We start from the raw sequence: 25,290 nt of genomic DNA, 5'->3' as shown, positions 1-25,290 counted from the left end.
TGCGTAACCAGTGTTCCACTTTTGTCAAACAATGCCTTGTAATTATTTAAAATAACCAGCAGCTTTTACTTTCAGCGCTGCAGGAACGTCTGACTCAGCAGCAGAAAGATATGGAGGAGGAACGGAACAGCCTGCGAATGATCATAACGAACATGGAGACTCGGTTAAATGAACAGAGCCGTCTGCTGGAACAGGTGACTATAACATTTTAACCAGTGTAATGCTAGTTTTGTTATTCTGGGGCAGATTTATTAAGCCTTAAGTGACCGATGATAAAATACCTGCCAATCAACTACACAGTCTGTAACTTGACAGTTAGGGGCTGATTGGCTAGTACTTTATCACTGGACACTTTATCACTTCACTAGGCTTAATAAATCTGGAAAAGTATATCAGGTGTCAACCCCTCTTCTTTGTGGCAGGAACATTGGAGGGTCTCTGCGGAACAGTCAAAAATGGAGTCGTTACAACGTTCCCTTGAGGAGCAAAGGCGAATCATGACACAACAAATGGCTATGGAGAGAGAGGAGCTGGAGAGAGCAAAGGTCAGAAAGCATTTTGCAATTTGAATGATTAGACTCATGTAAAATGTAATAGATCTATGGAAATGGCAATAGGAACCAATGTCACCTGAATAGAGTTGAAGCTTAGAAAGTGCACTGGTTTCCTATTCATTGCAATAGGATGTGCAAAGGTGTCAGTGCGATCCGTATCCCATGGGCTACCGCCATCTTAGAATGGTATAAGTCCAGGGATGCGCTGCAGCTTCGTATACCCATAGAAACCTATGGGAAATGTGGCCAGCGGCGTTGCAGGGGGGGATCGCAGTAGGGATTGGAGATTCCTGCTGTGATTTCCCTATGCTGCATTCTAGTGATACTTAATATTTGCGGCTAACCCCCAAAACCTGGTGTTTTCAGGGATTTAGCTGCAAATATTGAATGATAAATGTCCCCTAAATGTCTACAGATTGAATACACTTCTAGTGTTTAATTTTAGCGCCCTGTACCGTTCTCTGCTCTAGTGCTTCTAGCACACTCTGGACTGTATCTCAGCACAGAGATACTGCTAGAAGCACCAGAGCAGAGCACCCAAGGCAGAAAAGGTGAAGTGCATGGGTTGTAAACAGTACAGGGTGCTAGACCCTTATCGTCACCAGGTGAGGGCTCAGTGGTGAATGTCATTCTTTCTGCTACAAACAGATTTTAACAGATTTGGTACTTCTATGTTAGTTGGGCACCTGTTACGTAGTTTGCGTAGTGGTGTATTGAGAATTCTAATACACCACTATGCTGGCTACGTAAACTACGTAACTTACGCAAATGATGTAAGTTACGTAACTGGAGCACTGCTAACACATAAAGGATCATATGCCCACTATCCACATCATACCCCCAGTGTCCACGTGGGCGTGGAGTTAATTTCAGAAAGTGTGGTGAGCACAGCGAGCCACCGAGCCTGAAGTGTGGCGAGCGGAAGCAGATACATGTCCCCTCACGGGGCTCGCTGCACTCGCCTCACTTTCTAAAATTAACTTCATGCCCACGTGGACACTGGGGGTATGATGTGGATAGTGGGCATATGATAGTATTAGTGGGTGGTGTGTGTGTGTTTGTCATTATACTTACCATCTACATGTCCCTGGCGCCTCCGGGACTCGGATCCCCACATCGCGGCCGCCATGACACTTGCTCTTTACTACGCTATTAGTGTAATACCGCTGGGGGAGCAGGGAAACCATGTGATGCTCCCCCAGTGGCTGCCGGGATCTCCTCCCTCTGCCGCCATTACGGAGCCCCCGCCGTGCAGCCCTGTAGCCCACACAGTCGTGGACGGCCGCCCTGCCCGTAAGTAACAGCAGGGCGGCCGCCATCTCCGCCCTGCCGCACCTACCCTTCGCCCGCCAGCACCTATTAGCCAGGCACCCAGCAATGGCTATGCTGACATCGTAGCCAAAGCTACGTTGTCAGCGTAGCTGGGCGCCCGGCTAACATATAAGTACCACAGATTTTATTTTACAGTTTTAATATTGTAAATACATCATTAATTTGTGTAAAATTAAATAATTGCATGTCGTCTGATTTTATTTTTTTCCACGGACAGAGCACGCTCCTGGAGGAACAGCAGTTGGTCATGACGCGCTGTGCTGAGGAACGAAGGAAACTTGCTGCTGAGTGGTCAGATTTTCACACCCAGCAGAAATTGAGCAAGGAACGAGCTGAGAAGGACATTAGCAGAGTAATAATGGTGGAGAGCCAGAGAGAAGGAGCCATTATTAGCTTGGCTAAGGTTAATGAATAACATGAAAATCATCATTGTACATGTTACTAAACATAGGACAACCTCTGTATATTAACTAATACAGAAATTTACAGTTTAGCATAATTAAACTTTTAAAGCCCATGTAAAAATATTCCAATTGAATTGATCAGTTGATTTTCATGCATGGTGCACCCAGTCAGCTTGTGTATGTCTTCTATGACTCATAAATGATTAAACACATCCCTATCCTCAGCCATAAGGGCAAATCATTTTTGGCTGCTGTGGAGATCCCTTTGTTCCTATTTTTCTCATGCGCCTTCCCTCATTCACTCACCTAAATAAATAGAAGAGTCAAGTGCACAGACAAAAAGTTATAGCTACGTAAAGAATTTGTCATACTGTACTACCTTGTTTAATTTATTTACTTTCTAACTTTTGACGTGTTTCTCTCCTTCAGGAACAGGCAGAGCTGAAAGTACAGGCTAATGAGCTTCGAAACAAAGAGGAGCAACTAGCTTTAGCCAGGGAGGTGCTAGAGAAGGAGAGGCAAGATTTACGTCTGGAGAAGGAACGGGTCAGTGCTTCTGCCATGCGTGTGCGCCAGAAAGCTGAGGAAATAGAAAGTATGAGCAAGGTACACAGATCACAGAACCATTTACTACAACCTATATTTGTTTTCCATCTCCGCATAATGGTAATACAGAGCTCTTCAAAAAGAGGCATGATGACTCCACAAATACTCATTTACTATGGGAAAACCTGTGTATTCTCTCACACACCAACCATGCACCTTTTCATCTTCTTTGCATTCAGAGAGCCATTATTTCTTTTAGCTTCACTAAAATTGTTACTGCTCGGTTTCCTTTTGTCCTAGATTAAGCTCCATGATTCTTCTGATCAGTAGCTACAAGCCTTAAGGGGACAAAAGCACAGTAGGGATGGTGAGTGACTGAGGCAGAGTTACAGATAGTGAGAGGGGGTCAGTGAAACACATTGAGAAAGGGAGTCAGGAACACATGGGAGGAATAGGCAGGAGGCAGCGGTACATATAGGGATGGGAGATGAAAGGTTCACATTGGGAGAAAGGAGGGTCAGAGGCACTCATGGGGAGGGGGCAGTGGTTCATATGGGGAGGAGTGAAGATGGGTGCATATGGGGAGCCAGGGGTCAGAGGCACAATTGGGAGGGTGGAGATTCAGATGAAGCAGGATGCAGAGGCACGTATTAGGGAGGGAGATGATAGGTGCATCGGGGGAGGGAGATGATAGGTGCATCGGGGGAGGGAGAAGACCAAGGCACTTAAGGGGGGGTCACAGGCACACTTGGGTAATCACTGGGCAGAGAATCTTATGGGAGAGATTTGCCTATATCACGGATGACTCATAGAAGCAGGTGAAATAAGCATTAAGGAGAGATCAGGTCGAGCACCTATGTTAAGGTAAGGTTGAGCGTTGATGTTTCCTCAAGTCTGAAAGTTCGAGGAGAGCACAACTAATGCAGTACCACTCTTGGCCATTGTGTGCATTCTCTTACTGCAATTGTCACGCCTCGTAAAATCGTCACTGATCAGTTCCATTTTGTCATCGTTGTTTCATGCACTTAACCTTTCCTCCTCAAATGCTTTATAAAATGGGTAAACCCGCATCAAAATTTGTCCTGCAGTTCTTAATTTCCCATGTAGCTTTTTAGTTCTTGATGCTGGAAAAAGGAAGTAAAAACAGCCTGCAAATACAAATCTAAGAGTGCTAATCATAAAAAACTCTTAAACTACATTGACAATTGAAAGTCAATGAAATCACTGTCCACTAGTCCAAACTCTCTTGCTGCTGCTCCTTACACTTGATTCTGAACATCTCCCCATCCCAGCTCTCCCAACATGACTCTCACCAGGAAAGACACAATGTTCTGCTCCTGGACTTCCCTCTCAATGTAGGATTGGCATCACCTGTTTTGAACTGGTTATCTAATAAGAAAGGTGCTTCAACTCCGGTGATGGCAATCATGCATTCAGAGAGAAGTCCAGAAGAGCATTGTGTCCCTACTGGAGATGGTCATGTTGGGAGGTATGCCATGGGGGTGGCACTGCTACACACACAAGATTTTCATGAATGTCTGTTCAGAACAGAGTGCTACATGCTGTACTCCAGTGTTTCCCAACCCCCGTTCAGCAGGGACCCCTAAAAGTACATGTCAAACACTGAATATATATAAGATCAACACCTCGTTGTAAACTAGCGCAGTTAATGGGATATAGTTTCCACACACTGAATATAGACATGCTACATATCATTTTAATCAGCAGAAGCTGCATGTTGTCCTGTTTTGCGAATCTTAATTGGAAAGTTGCAAAAAACACTAAAGAGTCTCCTACAGAGTACATGGTGTGACAAGAAGGGCTTTTCAATGCGAAAGGAGGCTAGATGTATGTGGACACATTTGTATATACCCCATAATGCAATTATGATTGCATAACTAGTTCAACAATAGGCATGAGGACAATTGTCACATTAAGCAAATACTAAGGGGGGTATTCAATCTTCGGGTCGCGGCAGACGAGCTTGCTCGCCCGCCGTGACCCAGTCCCGTTCTCGGTCAGCTCGACCGAGAACATGCAGGCGGGATTCAATGTCCCGCCTGCAGCGTTACGAGAAGGGGGCGTGGCCGCGAGTTGCGGCCGGGAAGGGATGAGATGCAGCCGGCAGCTCGTCACTTCCCGGCTGTTCTCGGCAGAACGAGCCCGACAGCTAGAGATGTCGGGCTCGTTCTGCCAGGAAACCCTGTTCAATGCTGTCGGGGAAGACAGCATTGAATAGGGCCGTCGAGCATCTCCCCTACGGGAGATGCTCGACGGCGATTGAATATCCCCCTTAAAGTGGTGAACATACAAGAATACAGTGTTAAATTATAATATGTAATATATAATATGTCTAAATAAATGAACTAAATTCAAATGCTGTACTTCTATACTTCTCCTTCTTTACATATGATTAAACTGTACTATCCATAATCTCTTTAGGCTTTTCCTACAAATGTATTTTACTTATACCTGTATTATGTTTCTATATCCAAGCTTGCCTCACAGCGTCATGAGGAGGGTGAAAAGGCTTTGGCTGAGGCAAAGAGGGTGGAATCTGAGCACCTGGATAGGCTAAGAGCCATTCAACAACAATTGGAGTGGTTAAGACAGCAAGAGGAACACATGCACCAGGTGAGGGGTTTGTATACAGGAAAGTGTCAGGGTAAAACATTTAGTTGAGAAGTTCCTTTCCGTAGATAGCTGCATTATAAGCTGGACATTTCAGTATTTAAGCAGTTGAATGCATTTATTTTTTTATTTTCTTTTATTTCCCATTCCTCCATTGTTTGGCAGTCTAATCATCTTGTTATATTTCTCAGGCACGTAAAAATATAGCTGACCAGAGGAGGCAATTGAGCCAACTTCAGTCGGGGCTACCCACTATGCATTCGCTGCTCAATGACAGACACCTAGAATCTCAGCAGAGCACAGCGCTGTCAAACTCCCTTCATCTAAATCTAAATGGTGAGACTGCTTTGTTATCTATCTATCTATCTATCTATCTATCTATCTATCTATCTATCTATCTATCTATCTATCTATCTATCGTGTGTGTGTGTGTGTGTATTCTACAGTAATATTTAATATAATGTTTGCATTCTTTGCTTCCTAGTCTTGTCTAGCCACTGTTAAAGTGAACACACCAGTTTAGTCAGCCATTTTGTGGGTTAAACAAATATTGACTGGGATCAAGGCCCTCACTGAGGCACAGAGTGTAATGAATTATATTCTAATATGCTTCTAAGTGTAATGCTGGTATGCACACTGCTACATATTGACTGTAGTGTGATTAGAGAATTTTTCATCTGAATAGTCTTCTACAACAAAAATAGCGTAGGTTCGAGCAGTGAGCTGTATTAAAGTACATGATGTGCAATGGGATTCACGCTTCATTGAATCTCCCCTCTTTAAAGTATTTCATAAACAGCATGGGATACAAATTTGTAATGTTCTTGAACATCAATACAGTTCCCTTCTTTGGTGTCCCTTCGGAATAACTTTCTGTATGATTGTACATGTTCCCCCACCTGTTTATGTTGTTTATTGGTTACACTGTATGCTGTTTACTTGTTACCCACCTGGCTGCTGCACAGCAAATTCCTAGTATAGGCAAGTATACCTGGCCAATAAAGCTGATTCTGATTCTAATAAGGTGTTTAGAAAGCTCATGGCGGTGACGGCTTTCTGAGATTGAAGGGGGGGACTGTCATTCTCTACCTGGCCTATCTGCTGGTGAAGGTGCGATCTCTGACCTTTCTGCAAAGCCTCATGCCAGAACCATCCCATACGATCTCATATTTTACAGCAATGCCCCATTTTCTGGAATTCTGCTAATTCGGGGCTGCATCTTGTGTAGCAAGAATAAAAGTTCCCATTCCACTTGTTTTACATGCTATATTATGCCAGATACAACTTGGCCAACAAGGTGTGTCTATGGCTGAGATATCATGTAGACCAGGTTTGGCACACTCAGCAGTTTGCACAATTGTAAAATATTTGAAAAGAGTGTGAAATGAAATGAAAAGTGTTACAGCAGTGAACACTAACATTATAAGAACCGGGGATGCCTTATTGAATACATGGAAAAACATTCTGGTGTGGATTGAATGGCACAACATTCACAACATGCCTTTAAAATGAACCGTAATCCAAGGCAACGCCCTAAATCTCATCATTGCTATGAAGGCAAAGGTAGGAGCGGAATGTGATGGTGATAAATTCATATGTAGCTAAAAGAGGCTCGTTTTATAGCAATAACAGGACTTTGGAAATTTGCTCCCAACTTGTTTGTAAAGGATCTGTTTGGGCAACGCCCTAAATCTCATCATTGCTATGAAGGCAAAGGTAGGAGCGGAATGTGATGGTGATAAATTCATATGTAGCTAAAAGAGGCTCGTTTTATAGGTTTCTTTTTTTAGGCTGGTCACTAGCAGGGTTCCCCAGCATTACGCTCATTCCAGCCGCCCTGCTGTTCTTGGGACAGCAGGGCATATTGCAATATACAGTTATGCCTGCCCTCTAGCCAATGGGAGCCCAGGGGGCAGGCTTAAGTGTGTAACGTACTATGCTGTGTGCTGGGCTGCGGCGATCAGTGCTGTGGTCCCCAGGAAATCAGAAAGTGGTGTGGCGCAAATCTTCAGAGATAGCCTGCACTAGCAGCGCAGTTCAGCTTGGAAGATTTCTGGGCATGCCACTTAAGGGGTTAGGAATGAAGTGTACGAGGAAGCCGCTAATACTGTAGCTGCAGAAAGTTCTTCACAGGAGCGTTGTTTTTCATTATGAAGACCCAAAGAAGATGTTTTGAACATTGTGACTATAGTCTTGTTGTCCATAAAGAAATGAAACCAAGCAATGGGAATAAACACTTTGGAGAGGATTAACCCACATTTGGAAAACAAATTGTAGGGGTGTCTATAACCAGTTTCGTTCCATTTCGTAGGAGCTTTTTTACTCTTTGAAAAAGCTCCCAGGAAATGGGGTGAAACCTGATAGAGGTATCCTGTTTGTGGTTACATAATTGTGGATCAATTGCTTGGTGCTCCTGGTAGATAACCTGCATCCCCCCTACACTGATGCTACATGGTGACTGCAGGATTTGCAGCTTGGTGTAAAGGGGAAGATTTACAATACCTAACTGGTGACAAATAAACACTGTCCTACATGCAAGCTGCTTAAGGGAAGCTTGTTTGGGGATGCGGAATAACAAACTCTGAGTACACAGCTAAGCGACACATCTTTTTTATGCACCTGTGCCTATGATCTTAAACAGGTCTATGGCTTTAAGGTGATTTCTGCCTTGGAGATCCAGCAATAACAGGACTTTGGAAATTTGCTCCCAACTTGTTTGTAAAGGATCTGTTTGGGCACATCTGTGATTGTACCCAGAAAAATAAACTGTTGTGTGAGCTTTCTCACAAATTAGCCAGTAAACAGGGCCAATCTAAAGACCACTGTAGTACAGATACAGATACAGATATTATATTTAATTTTATTGTGAAATATATATGGATATAAATAGCAACCCGTTGCAAAATTTTTATTGTTTCATTGTGAAATAAATACTTTTGTGTGTGTATATATGTTTAGTTTCCATTTGTGTCTTTGAAACACTGCCATCTATTGGTGCTGTGAAACTACACAAGTACCAATTTGTTTTAGCAATACATTGGACACTAATATTGTGGGGGATTTCCTACTTGTATATAATTGTGTCCAGAATCGAATTATAAATGTTGCCATAAATGTCATGAAACCATTTCAGGTTTGTCCCCAGCTGTACCCAATGCAACCCTTGCCAACTCAGAAAGCCAACAGAACAGGGGTCCTCAAACGGCTGATTTCCATGCCAAGCTGGCCCTGCTCAAACTCTCCGCACAACAGGTACTGCTCTTTACTGCAACCTCATTTGTTTGATGAAAATACATTATATTGTGTCATTCTTTTTTTAATTGTGATTGTTTTCTGAAACAGAACAAGGACTTTCTGGAGAATGAACAGATTTTCTTGGAGGCTTTAAAGAAATGTAACTTTTCCTGCTCCCACACTGTGTAATGAAAAAGAATCAAGTTGTCCTCAAAGACAAATGTTTATATGCTGGCTTCCTACCCATCCTCCATATATCGTGGGCTTTTGGCCCATTGTCCATAAAATGTGGGCCTAGTATTTTATATATTTTGTATTTCTATTAACAACCTTTTTGTACACTATTCCCGGTTTCCTGTGATCTTTTCAGACATAAACATTCTCAATATTTAAGGCCAATAGGGCAGAAAATAGATGTCATTTTCATCATACTTCCTTACATTTTTTTTTTTTTTTACAATCCTCAGTGCATGTAATTTACTGTATTCCTTGTACTTTTGCCACTGATGCCCAGATAGTTCTGGTATGGAAAGTATCTATCCATGTATGGATGTATGTTCCAGCATAACTTTGGAATGCCTTGAGCATTTTACACCAAATTTGGTACACATATGACTTACAAGGGAGGGGCTGGGAGCAACCCGGCGGTCTTGGTGCACATCGGCAAAGTCAATGGTAGGTGGGATGTCCTCAAGAATGAGTATAGGGAATTAGGTAAGAAATTAAAGGCGAGGACATCTAGGGTAATTTTCTCGGAAATATTACCAGTGCCACGCGCTAGCTCAGGGAGGCAGAGGGAGATCAGGGAGGTAAATGTGTGGCTTAAGGATTGGTGTAGGAAAGAGGGATTCGTGTTCATGGAACACTGGGCGGACTTCTCGGTCAGGCGCCATCTTTTTTGCCGTGATGGATTGCACCTGAACGAGGAGGGGGCTGCGGTGCTGGGGGGAAGGATGGTTAGAGGGTTAGAGGAGATTTTAAACTAGGCGACGGGGGGGTGGGGGCAGCAAGACATTATGGGACCATCAGGGAGAGAAGCCGGACTGGGATCAGGAATCATATGGGGGAAGGATATGGGGGGGGGGGGGGGGGACGGAGACATAGACAAAGCCCTGGAACATAACAAGGGTATAATCGGGGGTAACTCTCAGGGTGCATCAGGAATGTCATGTAATAAAATGTTATGTTGTAACAGTCACGTTACCCCATTACAGTTCTTAGGTACAGATGATCTTAGTATACGGGAAGGAGGGAATGACAGAGGAAGAATTCCCGGAACTATGGAGAGGGCAGGCAGTGTGCATGGTGGGGAGGCCTTTAGAGAGTCTATTGAAGGGGAGAGGGGAAAGAGGAAGCTAGTAAAGAATTCAAATGGGTCCTGGGGTGAAACTAATCACAATATTAGAGCCATATCTAAAAATAAACATAAATTAAAATGCTTACTGGCTAATGCAAGAAGCTTAGTGAGTAAAATCGGGGAGCTTGAAACGGTGATCAGTAGGGATGACTACGACATCATTGGTATTACAGAAACATGGTGTAATGAGTCGCATGACTGGGCATTGAACATGGAGGGATATACACTCTACAGGAAAGACAGGGAAAATAGAAGGGGCGGGGGTGTGTGCCTATATGTAAATAATAACTTAACATCATGTGAGAAAAATATGAGCACAGACCTTGAAGACGACAACTCGGAGACAGTGTGGGCAGAGATAACCGACAATAATAAGAAACCAAAAAACAAATTTATAATAGGGGTATGCTATAGACCACCAAATATAAATGAAAGGGAAGAGTCTCTTCTTTTAAACCAAATCAAACAAGCATCAAATCAGGGTCAGGTATTAATTATGGGGGATTTTAATTTACCCGACATTGATTGGGAAAACGAAACAGGTAAATCAGCAAGAAGCAATGGGTTCTTAAGCTTACTTAAAGACCAGTTTATTACACAAACGGTAGAAACTCCAACTTGCGATGAGGCGCTCTTGGACTTAGTATTAACAAATAACACAGACTTGTAATTGAACAATTAGGGAATAGTGATCACAATATGGTTTCACTGGAAATCAACTTCAGTAAATTACATCAAAAAGGATCTGCAAAAATACTAAACTTCAGAAAAGCGAACTTTGAATTATTCAGGGAAGCCCTAACAGGAATTGGGTGGGAAACGGTTATGGAGGGAAAAAATGCAGAGGAAATGTGGGATACTCTAAAAAAGGTGCTTGATTCACTAAGTATTGAATACATTCCTAAAGTAACTAAAGGTAAATTCAACAAAAAAAAGCCACCATGGTTGGACAAAGAAGTAAGGTCAGCTATCAACAATAAAACCAGAGCCTTTAAATTCTATAAAAATAACTTGAATGAGGAGGCGTTCGCAAAATACAAAGAATCAAACAAAACTTGTAAAGGGGTAATCAAAGCAGCTAAAATATTATATGAAGAGTGCATAGCCACTGAAAGCAAAACCAACCCAAAGAAGTTTTTTAAATACATAAATAGTAAACGTTTAATTAAGGAAAACATAGGCCCACTAACTGATACTAGTGGAAAAAGTGTTACTGAGGACAAGGGAAAAGCAAAACTGTTAAATGAGTTCTTCTCATCAGTATTTACTAAGGGAGAGCAGACTGTGGAACGAACATTTACCACAAACGGGACAAATAAGCCAGATCTCATTGTGGATTTCACGCCAAAGGAAATAATACTGAGGCTAAGCAAACTCAAAACAAATAAGTCACCAGGGCCAGATGGGATTCATCCGAGGGTATTAATGGAATTAAGGGATGAACTAGCTACCCCCCTACATTATATCTTTAGCAAGTCACTATCCTCAGGTATAGTACCAAAAGATTGGAGAATAGCAGAGGTAGTGCCAAAATTCAAAAAAGGAAGATCCCGCTAATTACAGACCCGTTAGTTTAACATCAATTGTGGGTAAACTATTTGAAGGATTTTTAAGGGATGGTATCCAGGAATATTTAGATCATCACCGTCTACTCAGTACTAACCAACATGGGTTCGTGAAAAATCGTTCATGCCAAACTAATCTACTAGGGTTCTATGAAGAGGTTAGCAAAATCCTCGATAATGGAAATGCTGTAGATGTGATGTTCCTAGATTTCGCTAAAGCATTTGATACTGTCCCACACAAGAGATTGATTAATAAAATGGAGAACCTAGGATTGGGTGAAAATATCTGCAGATGGGTAGGGAATTGGCTATGTAATAGAGAACAAAGAGTGGTTGTGAATGGTGCCGTATCAGATATGATACCGGTACTAAGTGGAGTGCCCCAGGGTTAGGTTTTGGGGCCCATTTTGTTTAACATTTTTATTAACGATATTGGGATAGGGTTACTCAGCAATGTATCCATCTTTGCGGACGATACAAAACTTAGCAAAGTCATCAAATCACCAGAAGATGTCACCATGCTTCAAAATGATCTTGCAATTCTAGATGAGTGGGCAAAAAAATGGAAGATGAGGTTCAATGTAGATAAATGTAAGGTTATGCACCTTGGGAGACACAACCAGTGTGCAAGTTACAACCTTAGCGGAGAATACTAGGGTAATTCCATACTTGAAAAGGATCTAGGAGTCCAAATAGACAGCAATCTAGGATGTAGTGCCCATTGTAATGTAGCTACAAAAAAGGCCAACAAAATTCTGGCATGTATTAAGAGGGGAATGGAAACTAGGGACTCAAGGGTAATTATGCCACTATATAAAGCATTGGTGAGACCTCACCTAGAGTACGGAGTACAGTTCTGGGCCCCACACTATAAAAAGGACATCATAGAATTAGAAAAAGTCCAAAGGCGAGCAACAAAGCTTATTAGGGGAATGGAGAATTTAAGCTACGGGGAGAGATTAAGCAATTTGGGACTATTTACATTAGAAAAGAGACGTTTAAGGGGGGACATGCTCAACATGTACAAGTATATCAAGGGCCAATATAAGGAACTGTCACACACCCTATTTTCTACTAGAAAGGAATCTAGGACGCGAGGGCATGAGTATAGATTAGAAGAAAAAAGATTTCATTCAGCTAGTAGAAAGAATTTCTTTACAGTCAAACAGTCAAACTCTGGAACTCTCTTCCCAGAGAGGTGGTAACGGCTGGCTCATTAAATGCGTTCAAGGCAAAGTTGGACAAACATTTACTGGAGAAAAACATCCATGGGTACAAATAAGAAATATAATTTGTCTGTAAAATGCCAGAACCTACCAAATCAGCAATGGATATCTATACCAGGTTGAACTAGATGGACGCAAGTCTTTTTTCAGCCTTACTTACTATGTAACTATGTAACAATCAGGAAAAAATTTACTGTAGGGGTATGGCACCCCTAGTGGTGGGGGAATTAAATGGGATGATGTAAAAATAAATAATCAAAAATGACCAATATTAGTGTTGAATCCATAGTTTTCGGGGTCGCTGAGATGCATAGTGACATTCTGGGGGGGGGGGGGGGGGGGGGAGGGTGAAAAACAAAATGTCCAAAATCAGCAACAGTGTCAAATTCATAGTATTCAGGGTTACTAAGCTGATCGGTGACACTCCTGATGACATTTAAGCCCAAGTTTAGTCGAATACAAGGAATAGAATGTAAGTGATAAACTCAGGAACAGTTGAACGCATTTTGAAAATTCCCCTCCTGAAATGCCAAGGAGGGGAATGGAGGCAACAGGAGGCCACAGACTTATACCCCTTTTACACCGCCGAAAAATCTGGGTCAGCGGCGGGTCAGACCCGGATCATCGGCGGTGTAAATGGGGTGTATCCGTGTCCATTTACACGGGTCCTCTACCCAGGTCCTGACCTGGGTAGAACACGGTCAGGACCCGTGTAGAGGCCGGTGTAAATGGTGCAGCACGGGTTGAAGCAGGTAGTACCTGAGCGGCGGATGGGAACTTGGCTGATTAGTTGATGCACGGCCACTCTGTTGCAGTGGCAGCTATGTCCTTCCGAAGCCTCCTCCTCTTGTTTTCCCCTTCACCAGGGCAGCAGCATAGACAAGTGCGGAGTGCGCGGTAGCCGCACAGCACGCTGGGAATTGTAGTCTCCGTATCATATGTGCCGCTGCTATAAGAACTGGAAGGCCTGGGGAGACTACAACTCCCAGCACCGCCCTCTTTCCTCCGAGTCCTCTCCCCTCCTCGGTAGAATAGCCGGGACAGACAGAGAGAGAGGAGGGGTAGTCCGGGGGGTCAGCGGCTTCATGTGACCTATGCTGGTCACAGGCATGACCGGAGGGGTCACTGGCTCTGTGTGTGGCGCTGGCTGCAGAGGAGAGGGGAGCCCCCCCCCACTACATGACCTCCCTCCATTCTACCCAGTGTAGGCAGCTGGAAGCTCATTGTCACCCACTCTCTATATATGTCTGTCACACACTCTCCTGCTGGGGGGCTTGGGGTATTTATAGTCTGGGGGTTATACTGTACTGCCTGATGGCTTCTGCCCTTAGGTTGTCCTGACCTGTCTTGGGGCATTATACTCTAGAGGTAATACTGCCTGGGGCTTGGTTATTATACTCTGAGGGTAAAACTGTACTGTCTGGGGGTTTGATATACTTGAAAAAGGGGTTGTAGCCCCAAAATGAGCTGTTGATGGCCATTTTTAATGGCATCTAGAAGAAATAGCAGGGATGACCCAGGTTCAGTGTAAATGGTGCAGACCCTGGTCCGACCCAGGTCGAAGTGCTGTGTAAATGGGGTATAAAGCAGGGTCAGATCCTGGAAACTCCAGTGTTCAAAGACCAGGGTCCGACCAGGGTTTTTGGTGTAAAAGGGGTATAAGTTTTATATGGTGGGAGGAGCAGGAGCATAGCCATGATCTCTTACATATTTGTTATTTGTCTGTCTGTTTTTCATTATGCATTCAGACACTGTTTGATCGATTTGGCCTAAACCAAAGTAAGGTGGCTTGATTGGATTCAGATTAGATCCACAGCCAATAAGACCCCCGTGGATGTCCCGGGGGACCAGAAAGGGGTCCAGTCACTACACAAAGTGGGTCGGGAAAGCAAGATATGGATGACATAGAGGGGGGAGAGGACATGGGGTTTAAGAAAAAAAATCTGGTTTCCAGGAGCCGAACACAGACAGATGTAAGCCGGGCACACCATAGGCATTGGGAGCATGTTCAGAGACTTCTGCTGGATGGATTTGGGTGAGAACTTTATAGAGGGATGGCAAATTATCTGGGATTCTTATTGGAGTGGCCAGGACCTTTGTCTTATGTCAAGTTGGTGTACCAACTGTGATTGGTAGACTTGGACCCAACCAAATACATACATTTCTTGCAAGTGTAGGATAGATTATGATACATTTAAAACACTTTGCAATTTCCAGCTTTTCAAAGGAAGGAGAATAGCAGAGCATCCCAGACAGAGCAGTGTCTTTACCTGATGTTTACTGCCCTTTACACATTCATCGGGCTGGAAATGTCACTTCTGTGGCTTATAGAAGAAACATTTGTGTGTTTGTAATTGGCTGTTTCTGATTTCACTGATTCCACTTAAGTTTTTTTTGCTTGTATATCTATTATTTGTATGTGTGGGTGTATACATATGTATGACCGGCTGTCAGAATACTGACACTGGCATCCCGAAGGAGGGAATCCCGACAGCGCTCAGGTAAGCTTACCCTCCCCTTGCCACCCCTATCCCTCCCTTCTAGCAGCCTAAAACCCCCCCACCCCTGCAGCTAGACCTTAGCCCTTCCTGCTAGTGCCTAATCCTATCCCCTGCACCAAGCTGCCTAAACCTAACCTCCAACCATGCAGCCTAACCCTAAACCCCACTTCTAAATGACTACACCTAACTTTCTGTCCCTGCTGCGTAACCCTAAGTCTCCAAACTAGTGCCTAAACTTAACCCCACACCATCAACCCGCCCCACATACTCACTGTCAGGGATTTTACCGACTATCAGTGTTCCAGCGTCAACATCCTGGTCTTTTTGTCGATCTGGAGCTGGTAGTTTATATGGAAGGCTGGAAGCCAGCAGCGGTATACTGCATCCTGTTTTATAAATTACTTTTGTACACAAGATAAAGACACAAGATTTTTTTTCACTTTATTAAACTGAAGGTGTAGACAATTGTGGCCAACTCAGCATCATCCCAAGCATGTATATATATATTTTTCCCCAAGCAGTATCACACAGTCATAAGCTTCTCCAATAAAGACATTTTGGCATCCTTTTATCATTGTTCTAAAAGTCCCTGCTAATTATTCCCATCAGACTAGATTTAGAATTCAGAATTGTGCAGAATGCTGTAATGCTTTTCCCAGTAAAGTAACAGAATACGTTCAGATAACATTAATACATAATGATCCCTTAACATCAGAGAACTTATTGGATGACATGTCCACCACAAGACACCTTTGGCCAGTTCGGTAAGGGGTGATGTCTAACTTGGTCACCGATTTTTCATTCTTTTTAAGTGAGGGCACACTGTAAATAAAGAGAATGATTTTCTTTGAGCAGTTGTGGTCAGTACTCATGCAGTAAGTAAAATTCAAAATTGCACTATACACTTAAGGTTGAGCTAAACACCAAAAAATGCAGTACTCATACCCTTTTTCCACTGCCGCAATAATCTGTGTTATTGTCTGATCTACCCAGGTCACAGTTTGGTGTAAAATGGTCTTTGAATAATAACCCAAGTCATGTGACCCGGGACCCAGGTAATGGTGCACAGTAAACATTCAGCCTGGGTTATCTAACTCAGGTTATGCTTAAAAGCTCCTGACTGTCTGTGTGTGCAGAGGTCTGCCTCAAGGAAGTGTCTGTACTTGACATTCAGGCCAGATCAGAGTTGGATGACCCCAGAATAACCTGGTTCCAAGGTGTAAATAGGGCCTGAATTGAGTTTGAACCTTGACCCTGATTCAGACCTGATCGCTCATCTGCAAAGTTGTTTGCCACTGCCCAGATGCAAATATGTGATTGATTTGCGAAAATAAAGCTATTTGCTATACTGTCATACATCCTTATACAATACACCAACCATCAAATTATTTTTCCAGTCTCTGGAAATGTAATTCTGACCCTTCCACAAGACGGGCTGATTGGGGTCAGCACTAATGTCACAGACCCTTCTTTCAAACGGCCCGCTTGTGTTTTTGGACATTCCCAGAAAAAGGCAGGGGTCCATCCCCAATGACAACTTTCTGTCAGTCAATTTGGGATTAGATTATTTTGCTATTTTGGGTCATGCATATGCGCTATGAGCTGTACACATGAACAGTCATTCGATAATCTAAAAGATTGTGAATTTTCAAATTGGCGATTAACTCTGCATAACCCCCCTTTTCCAGAAACCTGGGTCAGACCTGGGTTTTTGGTAGAACAGTGGTATACGTGGCACACCAGATCTACCAGCATTTACATTGTGTGTTGTAATAGCCCATGTTTTAAGGCTATTTTTTGGTAATTTATCACTGACTGGGGGAAATGTAACTCTGCAGTACTTTGTAGAAGAGAAGTTGGTTCTTGTGTAGTTTCATGGCGCCGTGCTACTTCCGGGTTGTACGCTCGCCAAACTATCTAAAATAAAGTAACTTAACTCCATGCCAACGTGGGTAGTTCATACCCCAACTATCCACGTTGGCATGGAGTTTATTTTAGTTAGCATAGCGAGCCACCGATCCCGCAGTGTGGGCGAGCGAAGCGAGGGGACTCAGACGCAAGGGGACTCAGACGCACGGCGCCATGCTGGCGCCGTGAAACTACGCAAGTACCGAGAAGTTTTACCACGAAGTACGGTATTCAATCTGTGCCCTTATTTCCCAACAGGGGAAATATTGACACTCACTAATTCAATGCTATCGTTACTGCATTGAAGGCTGTCAGATCCGACTTTTGTTAAAAGTTGGATCGGTTTTGTCCAAGTGACGTGGATTGTTGAATTCACGGACATTTTTCGATAATCTGTGGACGTTTTCACTGATCCACAGACTTTCTGACAGTCAGAACATTGAATTGCGACTGTCGAGTTACTGTAGGATCAGGCGAAAATGGCCCAAGATTTAGACAGTCGAAATCCTGGATTGAATACTCCCTAAGTTATCTAGCAAGGCCACCAGGGAAATGACCCTAACCATTACATAATTTGGATTTGCAGTGTCTAGAACATATATGGTGAGTGCAGAGATTCTGGGGTTACCACATGCACCCGAGATATATACTGTACAGTGCAGTGGGTCTATGCATTTTAATACATTTTAGGTAATCGTTTTGTGATGACATCTTCTCATGTATCCCAGTAGCTCATTAGGGAATGTATCCATTATGCTAATTGTCAGCCCCCCTCCCAATAATTAAGTTCTGTATTTGCTGCCGGGTGTCAGAACAATTCATCCAAAAATCATCTGTCTCGCAAATTTTTACACTTCTGAGTCTGACCAAAAGGAGCAGAATAATCCAAACAGATCCATTGTTGCAACTGGGGTTCTAACGGCAACTAAGGATGATAAATGTTCCCGCAGGCAATCTCTCTGAAGATGGTACCGAAAGTGACGGATGCTTCCCAGATACATGTGTCCTGGGCCATAGGGCAAGATCAGTGAGCACAGTGTGGTCATCTAGTGTACAGGACTGGGGGACAGCACTGCCCCTGCTCCTGCCCCACAGCTCTTTCATCTGGCTAGCAGGGTGCCTGGAACAGCTCCCTATTGCCAGTACATCTGCTTTAGTTCCACCCAGAGCATTTGGCTAGATCTACAATATATTTGGCCAGCAGCCAAGTCCTCTTCCATGACATCACTGGTTTTACAGTGTGGTTGGTACAAGGTGGTAGAGAACACTGCTGCTGGTCTCTCATTAGAAGTACTGGAGTCCTGCTATAAGTATATAAGCTGCACTAGCTAGAAGCTTCTGATTAATGTACTGAGCACTCCAGCTAATAGTAGTGTAATCATTAGCATTGTGGCTATATCATATGGTTGTAGCAATCTATCCAGATCACTTATTAGTCATTGCCATTTGATCTGTTCCATGAGAAATATTTCTACTGTAATTTTTGAATTTGATAATAGCAGCATACCCATGGAAGTACTTTTTTGTTATTTTCCTCAAAATATTTCCACATATTTCCAGACCAGACACAATATACGTCCTACTCTACATGAGGCCCATGGTGTCCAGTGTGTTGCAGTGTTCTGTATTTGGGTATGGTATAACTTACCGACAGTCGGGATTCCAACAGACTTTTATCCGGCATCGGAATCCTGACTGTCAGAGCCTGACAGGAGGGTTGAGCTCATTCAAGCCCCTTGCAGGGCTGTGGGGTTGTGGATCCCCACAAGAGGAAATTAGCCTGTGTAAGTCGGGATTATAACTGTCTGAAAAAAGACCACCAGAATCCTGACTGTTGATGAGTCATCCGGCACCCCTGTATTTGTATTTCCAATTAATGTGAGTTTTTAAAATTGTGTTTGAAAGAGGGGGATATTTTGTATCATCTAGGGGATAATATGTATTTACATTCTGGGAATGGGAACCAAAATATGTCCTAATATAACTCTGAATATGTTATAATTTTAACATATCATTTAATAAAATTAAGGATGAACAATTTAATGTATAAGCTCTATACAGAACAGTACCTATGAGCCAGCAAAGACATCCTATTACAAATGAAATAACAATATCACTTTGACACTTACTCAATCTGTATCTGCTGCTTTACCAGCCCACTGCCCTCTACTGTCAGAACACTGTTATCAACGTCCTCTGCAATGGGATTGGTGAACATAATCTCTAGATGAAGAGGCTTATTTACATGGGCTTGTTCTGTGATCTGATAAGGAAAAGGTGTTTAATGTATACATATTTTAATATATTTTAAGAAAAACCTTGCAACTGTCATTGATAAAGTGCATCTAGCTAATATTTCCTCCCTACATGGAGCACATTTCCCCATAGCACACCAATGATCCTTTATACAGAGCAGAACATCACTGGTGGAAGACACATTTCTCTGCGATCGACCATACCTAGCTAAAAGCAATTAATGTTAACAAACATATTTTCAATATTTTATCTATTCTATTAGGCTCTTTACCCCAGACACTGGCCAATGTCTGCCTTCCTAGTTCAAAGACAATTTTGACAAGTCCTCTCACAAATTAGTTGATTACTGTCTTTTGTGCCCATCCCAGTCTTAACTAACATCTGTAATTCCTCTCTCGCCACTGGTACTGTATACTTCCATCAAGAATAAAGTAATTACTCCTCTTCGGAAATAAATGTTACATAAAAACAACTGTCAACTCCAGTGCTCCTCCAAGCTTCTTAAGAATATCCCCTATTTGCTCGTCATGCTCCCTTCTTGTGGTTTCCCCTACCAGACTTTTAACCTTACAATATAATTTGAATGCAGCTCTCCGAATCCTTTTCCTGGCAGAACGTACCTATACTGCTGTTCCCCTCTATTGTTAACTATAGTATTTTGGTTGTCGAAATTTTGCTGAATTACATCTAAAATATTTTACATACAAAACCCATTAACAAACTGACCCCTCTGATTTAAGTATGAAAGTTTAAAAAACAAAACTGTCTTTCTTTTCATGTGTTGACAATAGCCATACCGGCCTTTGGCTTGTGTTGACATTTTGACCTTGTGGACTATAAGGTGTTGACCTATTAACTTTCAAGCTAGACATTGTCTGTCAGTCATCCGAATACCATGTTGACTTTAAATAATATTAGATTATATAGGGAGAATAAATCATTCTTTGTGGTTTTTTTATATATATTTTTTCATTACTTACATACACGGTCAAGATTTATGTGAGCATTTCATATTTTCTGTGGTGCTTCAGGGTTATTATATAATCCTACCTTTATCATGATGGGTGGGCTCTTCAGTGTAATGACTGTATCCACTAGCAGTTTACCTCCTTTATCATCCTCACACACCGCCACAAGTTTGATCATATTGTCTGTGGTTATGGCATTTTCATACTCCGCATATGCTATGGTAAGTGGTATGTTTTTCTCTGTAACAAAACATCAATAGTTTGTTCTAAGTTCAGCTTTTGGTATTTAGACATTGAATTAATAAATGAATGAATGAATTAATTAAAACTTATGTAGTGGTTCCATCATGATGAATTCTATAAAATAAGAAAACTTGATATGCATATGCACCTACTGACATAACAAATGTTTGCTTGGCACTAGGACAGGCTGAGGCAACCAGTGGCTCTCCAGCTGTTGTGAAACTACAAGTCCCAGCATGCATTGCCACATTTTTGCTATTAGGGAGTGATAAAACTGTGGCACGGCATGCTGGAACTCGTAGTTTCACAACAGCTAGAGAACCACAGGTATACGCCTGTACTAGAACGGACAATAACATGAGCTGCCTCACTGCCAAAACTAAGGGGTTGATGTGTCTGTCCTTTGAAAAGAGAGCGGAAGTTTCCCATAGCACCCAGTCATCATTGTAGCAGCATTTATCAAGTATCTTTTATATAATAATAGTTAGAAGCTTATTGGGAGCTATGGGTCAACTTCTCCAGTGTTTTCACTGCTGGATACAACAGCTGACAAATGCTTTTCCCGTGGTCTGGATCAGTGGTTTTCAAGTCCAGTCTTTAAGTAATCTACAAGTGAGCTACTGTCATTTATTCTGCTGGGTCAGTAATTCATCTACAGAATCCATCATATACATATCAATACAAGTAACTAAAAGTTGATGTTCATGTTTTTATTTATATTTTTTTATTTACTCCATTGTTAAATTCAATGTTACAGACTTCAGTTAAGGACAGTGGAATAAGCCACTTGTGTAACCAAGTTACACTAACATAAATAACAGGCATCCAGTGAGCACTTCTCTACAATATACTGTATACCAAAAGGTTTAGTTCCAAAGTAATAAGAGATATGTGATTTCAGGAAACATACCTTCATTTGGACACAGAGTAACAGAAAGGGCTTTGGTCAGGATGTCTTTAACTATGGCATTGGTATATACAATGGCAGTTGCAGCGATTTTGATCTGTAGGGACATGTTATTGGCACTTGTGTTTTTCAGTGTGAGGGCTACTGTGACATCCTGGCCAACCTGGGTCTCACTGGTTTGTATGAAAGTGCCATTGAAATCCGGTTTTGGTACTGGTTCTGTGTCATTGGCTGCAAATGCAACAGCCCGTCTTGCATTTCCCATGTAAGAAGAGCTTTGCAGTTTCCTCTGAGCCTTCCTAAATATCTCCCTTTCCTTGGCGGTGCCTGAAAATATTTGAAATATATTACAAATGAGTTCCTTGTTATAAGAGAAAGGTATAAAAACGCTGTATGGTTACAGTTTGCTTACAAATTTTATTTACCAATTTCAAAGATTTACCAAATCTCAACAACTTTTTGACCACTGGGAATTTTTAAAAAAGGATAATAAAATTCAGACCTTTTTTTGGTGTGAATAAGGTGAAGAACATGCATTTAAACCTATTCAAAATGATTTTATTTAAAAAAATATATATATTTGTAAATAAAAGTCTGCCCCAATGCAAGTACTGTAGATGTTATTTAAGATGAGAGCTTTGGAGGTTTAATTTCCGTTATACAAGCACAGTGTACGCTTGTCTTAAAATGTTATACTTCCCCTGTATGTAAAAACATTGGATTTCACATACTACAAGATGGGAAACCATACAGTATATTAATTAAGACAACAGACAGACCTAAAAGGGACATTTTAGTAAAATTATACAATAAGTTTGCAGTCCCGGTGCAAGGTTTCTTGGCATCCTAGACAAAACTTCAGCCACTTCCCAGGCTAATGCTCCCCCCCCCCCCCCCCCACGTGCGATAACCATTTAAGGGAGGCAAAGCTTTCTACATTTTATAGTCACCACTGTAATCTCGACACTCTGGGCAGCCACCTAACAGTAGAGCTGACCATGTGCATTATCAGTTTACCAGGTCAATCACATCAATTTTATGTATGTCCGTTCCAAATTAAAACTTCTTTTACAAATTTGTAGCAGTTACAAGCTGCCTTTATGTTGTTTTGATTGATTGGCTATTTCACTTATCAGCTAAGAAAACATATTTCAAAGAAAAATGAAATGCTATTTACCTTCAGCATATTTATAATTATTGGTTACATCTGCGCGGGCATTGGAACCAACCGCTTTGGTGCTGGTTAATTTTCCGACTGAGTTGGTGTTTGATCGAATTTTTCTTATTGACCCATCAGAATACTCCAACCAGTCTACTCTGTCAGCATTCAGTTCAGCGAACACAAAAGGTACATCATACTGTAGGTCCACATCTCCCTCTTTAACAGCCTTTACAGAGCATGGTCCCAGACGGTATGAACCTATTGCACAGAGACCAAAGTATATATAAATAGCATAGATATGCAATGGAAGGAGACCAGACTTATCTTGCATCTGTCCTTACATATTATGGAGGTAATTCATGTTGGCTCGCAGAGCACATTTGGTTTGCTAATGGACAAAACCATGTGCACTACAGGTGGGGCTGATGTAACATGTGCAAAGAGAGTTAGACTTGGGTAGGGTGTGTATTTCAAACTGATAGCTGTACTCCATTGTAAAAATAAAGCAGCCAGTAGTTACCCTTGACAGAAACAAAATAACACCCAAATCTATCTGCACATGTTACATCTGCCCCACCTGCAGTGCACATGGTTTTGTCCATTAGCAAACCAAATGTGTTTTGCGAGCCAACCTGAATCACCTTCTATGTATAGAAACCATGAAGGATATTTCTTAAAACTGTTCCGCATGTAACTAAGGAAAGGTGACCCAACCTATATCATCCAATTAGACTTTACAGTAAGGTCTATTTTCTAAGCTTTACTGGAAAATGCAATAAATCAGAAATCCCAACCTTCTTATACAATAGCATGTGCAATAAATTACATCTTGTATATCTCTTGCCAAACAATTGAAATGTTCCCATTTATGTTTGAATGTAGTCAATGGAATAACCTTGAACCTGTCTGCAGCGATTCCATTAATGTTGAACAGTCTTAAACATGGTTGACAGTTTGAGTTTCTCAAATGCAATTTTTCTTCATCAAAAATTCAAGAAAGTTGTTAAATTTTACCTTTTACATTGTAGAAGCAATGCACTGCTTTTTCTGGCATGTCTATTGCATTTCAGATTAACTCGTTAGCCACACGATGGCTGCTGCTACTCATAGCATAAACACGCGTGATTTCTGCTGTCTGTTTCTGGATGCCTTACTATTGCATTTACAGTAGGTGATAAATTACAAAGCTTGTAGTACATTTTGTATATATATATTTTTTTTTAATAAAAAATGTGAAAAATCAAAACTAATTGTAAAACTAAGAGATTCAGAAAGTGAGAGATTTGGGAAAAAAATCTCCAGGTTTTTTTTTTAAAGCGGCAATCATTTACACTGCAAAACCAGTTTGATTTTGAAGTGTAAATGATTGCCGCTTTATTTTTTTTTTTAGATTTTTTACCAAATCTCTCACTTTCTGAATCTCTCATCCTATTAAATTTCACCCTAAGGGTGAGATTTAATAGGATGAGATATTCAGAAAGTGAGAGATTTTGGAAGAAATCTCTAGTTTTTTTAAAGCGGCAATCATTTACACTGCAAAACCAGTTTGATTTTGCAGTGTAAATGATTGCCGCTTTAAAAAAAACTGGAGATTTCTCACCAAATCTCTCACTTTCTGAAAGTCTCATCCTATTAAATCTCACCCAATGTGTCTTAGTTACCATGTTTATCTGTGCTGTCTCCCTGTGCACCTTACATCCACTGGCACTCTGCAACATGCCTGAGCTGTGCATTATCAGATGTAAAGAAATAGTCCAGCTGCATGGGTACTGACTTATTGGAATCTGTCATGTGATCTCTAAGTCCTACCACATCTCAGCAGCCATGCTCACATGGCCAGCTGAGCCTATGATCCAAACAGTGCCCTACCTCCGTCACTTTCTCATTGTTAGAACAACTCACTTCTTAGGTAGAGAATAATCCTTAGCTCTAGGATTCAGCAGCTATTGTTCTTGCTACAAGGTGTCATAGAAGAGGGGTTGCAAAAGCCTATATAACCCGGGCGCTTGGGGTAAATCTTCCAATCTTTTAATTATAGAGCTTTATTTTTAAAAATGGAATATAAAAAGAAGAATAAAAGATAAAAAAATGGAAAAAATCCCTCACAAAAAAAAGGTAAATTTCACAAGATCAGTCCGTCCTGTGTACATAGTTCCAGGGTGTAAGGGGTGAATCTACACCTCCTCCTGCTTGTGCTCAAGCTCCCTTCAATTGTCTGTCCGTTTAAAATGTGCTGTCTGGCTCCCCGCCAATTGCCGCAGCCGTGGTACCGGCTTCCAGGTTGGAGAGGAATCTGTGCACTGCTACGGGGTTGCGGAGAGATCTTGCGGCTCCGTCCAAATGGATGGTTGGGTAGTAGAAAGTGACCACGTCAAGGCCATCTTTAGATTACGGTGTTACCACACTGGATATGCCCAAAACCTTTGATCTTGGAAGCCAAGCAGTGTTGGGCCAGGTTAGTACTTTAATGGAAGACCACCAGGGAATACTCTTGTA

At 41.9% G+C, this 25,290-nt stretch overlaps 2 protein-coding genes across 3 annotated transcripts in view; one reads left to right on the top strand and one right to left on the bottom strand.

Annotated features, from left to right (window-relative positions):
• The window catches only part of FBF1 (Fas binding factor 1), a 33,387-nt gene extending 24,342 nt beyond the window's left edge, over window positions 1-9,045 (top strand). For both annotated transcript variants that reach the window (XM_083147932.1, XM_083147934.1), the window contains exons 22-29: window positions 76-194; window positions 423-545; window positions 2,104-2,289; window positions 2,720-2,896; window positions 5,333-5,470; window positions 5,659-5,803; window positions 8,601-8,719; window positions 8,810-9,045. In XM_083147932.1, the coding sequence (XP_083004058.1) occupies window positions 76-194; window positions 423-545; window positions 2,104-2,289; window positions 2,720-2,896; window positions 5,333-5,470; window positions 5,659-5,803; window positions 8,601-8,719; window positions 8,810-8,890 (1,088 nt within the window). In that variant the 3' untranslated portion in view covers window positions 8,891-9,045. The remainder of the gene's footprint in view (window positions 1-75; window positions 195-422; window positions 546-2,103; window positions 2,290-2,719; window positions 2,897-5,332; window positions 5,471-5,658; window positions 5,804-8,600; window positions 8,720-8,809) is intronic.
• Window positions 9,046-15,899: 6,854 nt separating this feature from the next.
• The window catches only part of LOC146009673 (protein-glutamine gamma-glutamyltransferase E-like), a 30,378-nt gene continuing 20,987 nt past the window's right edge, over window positions 15,900-25,290 (bottom strand). The window contains exons 9-13 of the mRNA XM_083150130.1: window positions 22,810-23,052; window positions 21,636-21,959; window positions 20,565-20,722; window positions 19,388-19,521; window positions 15,900-16,172 (exon numbers count right to left, since the gene is read on the bottom strand). Coding sequence (XP_083006256.1) covers window positions 16,028-16,172; window positions 19,388-19,521; window positions 20,565-20,722; window positions 21,636-21,959; window positions 22,810-23,052 — 1,004 coding nt within the window. The 3' untranslated portion in view covers window positions 15,900-16,027. The remainder of the gene's footprint in view (window positions 16,173-19,387; window positions 19,522-20,564; window positions 20,723-21,635; window positions 21,960-22,809; window positions 23,053-25,290) is intronic.

The sequence above is a fragment of the Crinia signifera genome, chromosome 6 (assembly GCF_055691185.1).
Source record: "Crinia signifera chromosome 6, ASM5569118v1, whole genome shotgun sequence".
Lineage (NCBI taxonomy): Eukaryota > Metazoa > Chordata > Amphibia > Anura > Myobatrachidae > Crinia > Crinia signifera.
This window is presented reverse-complemented; position numbering and strand designations above follow the sequence as displayed.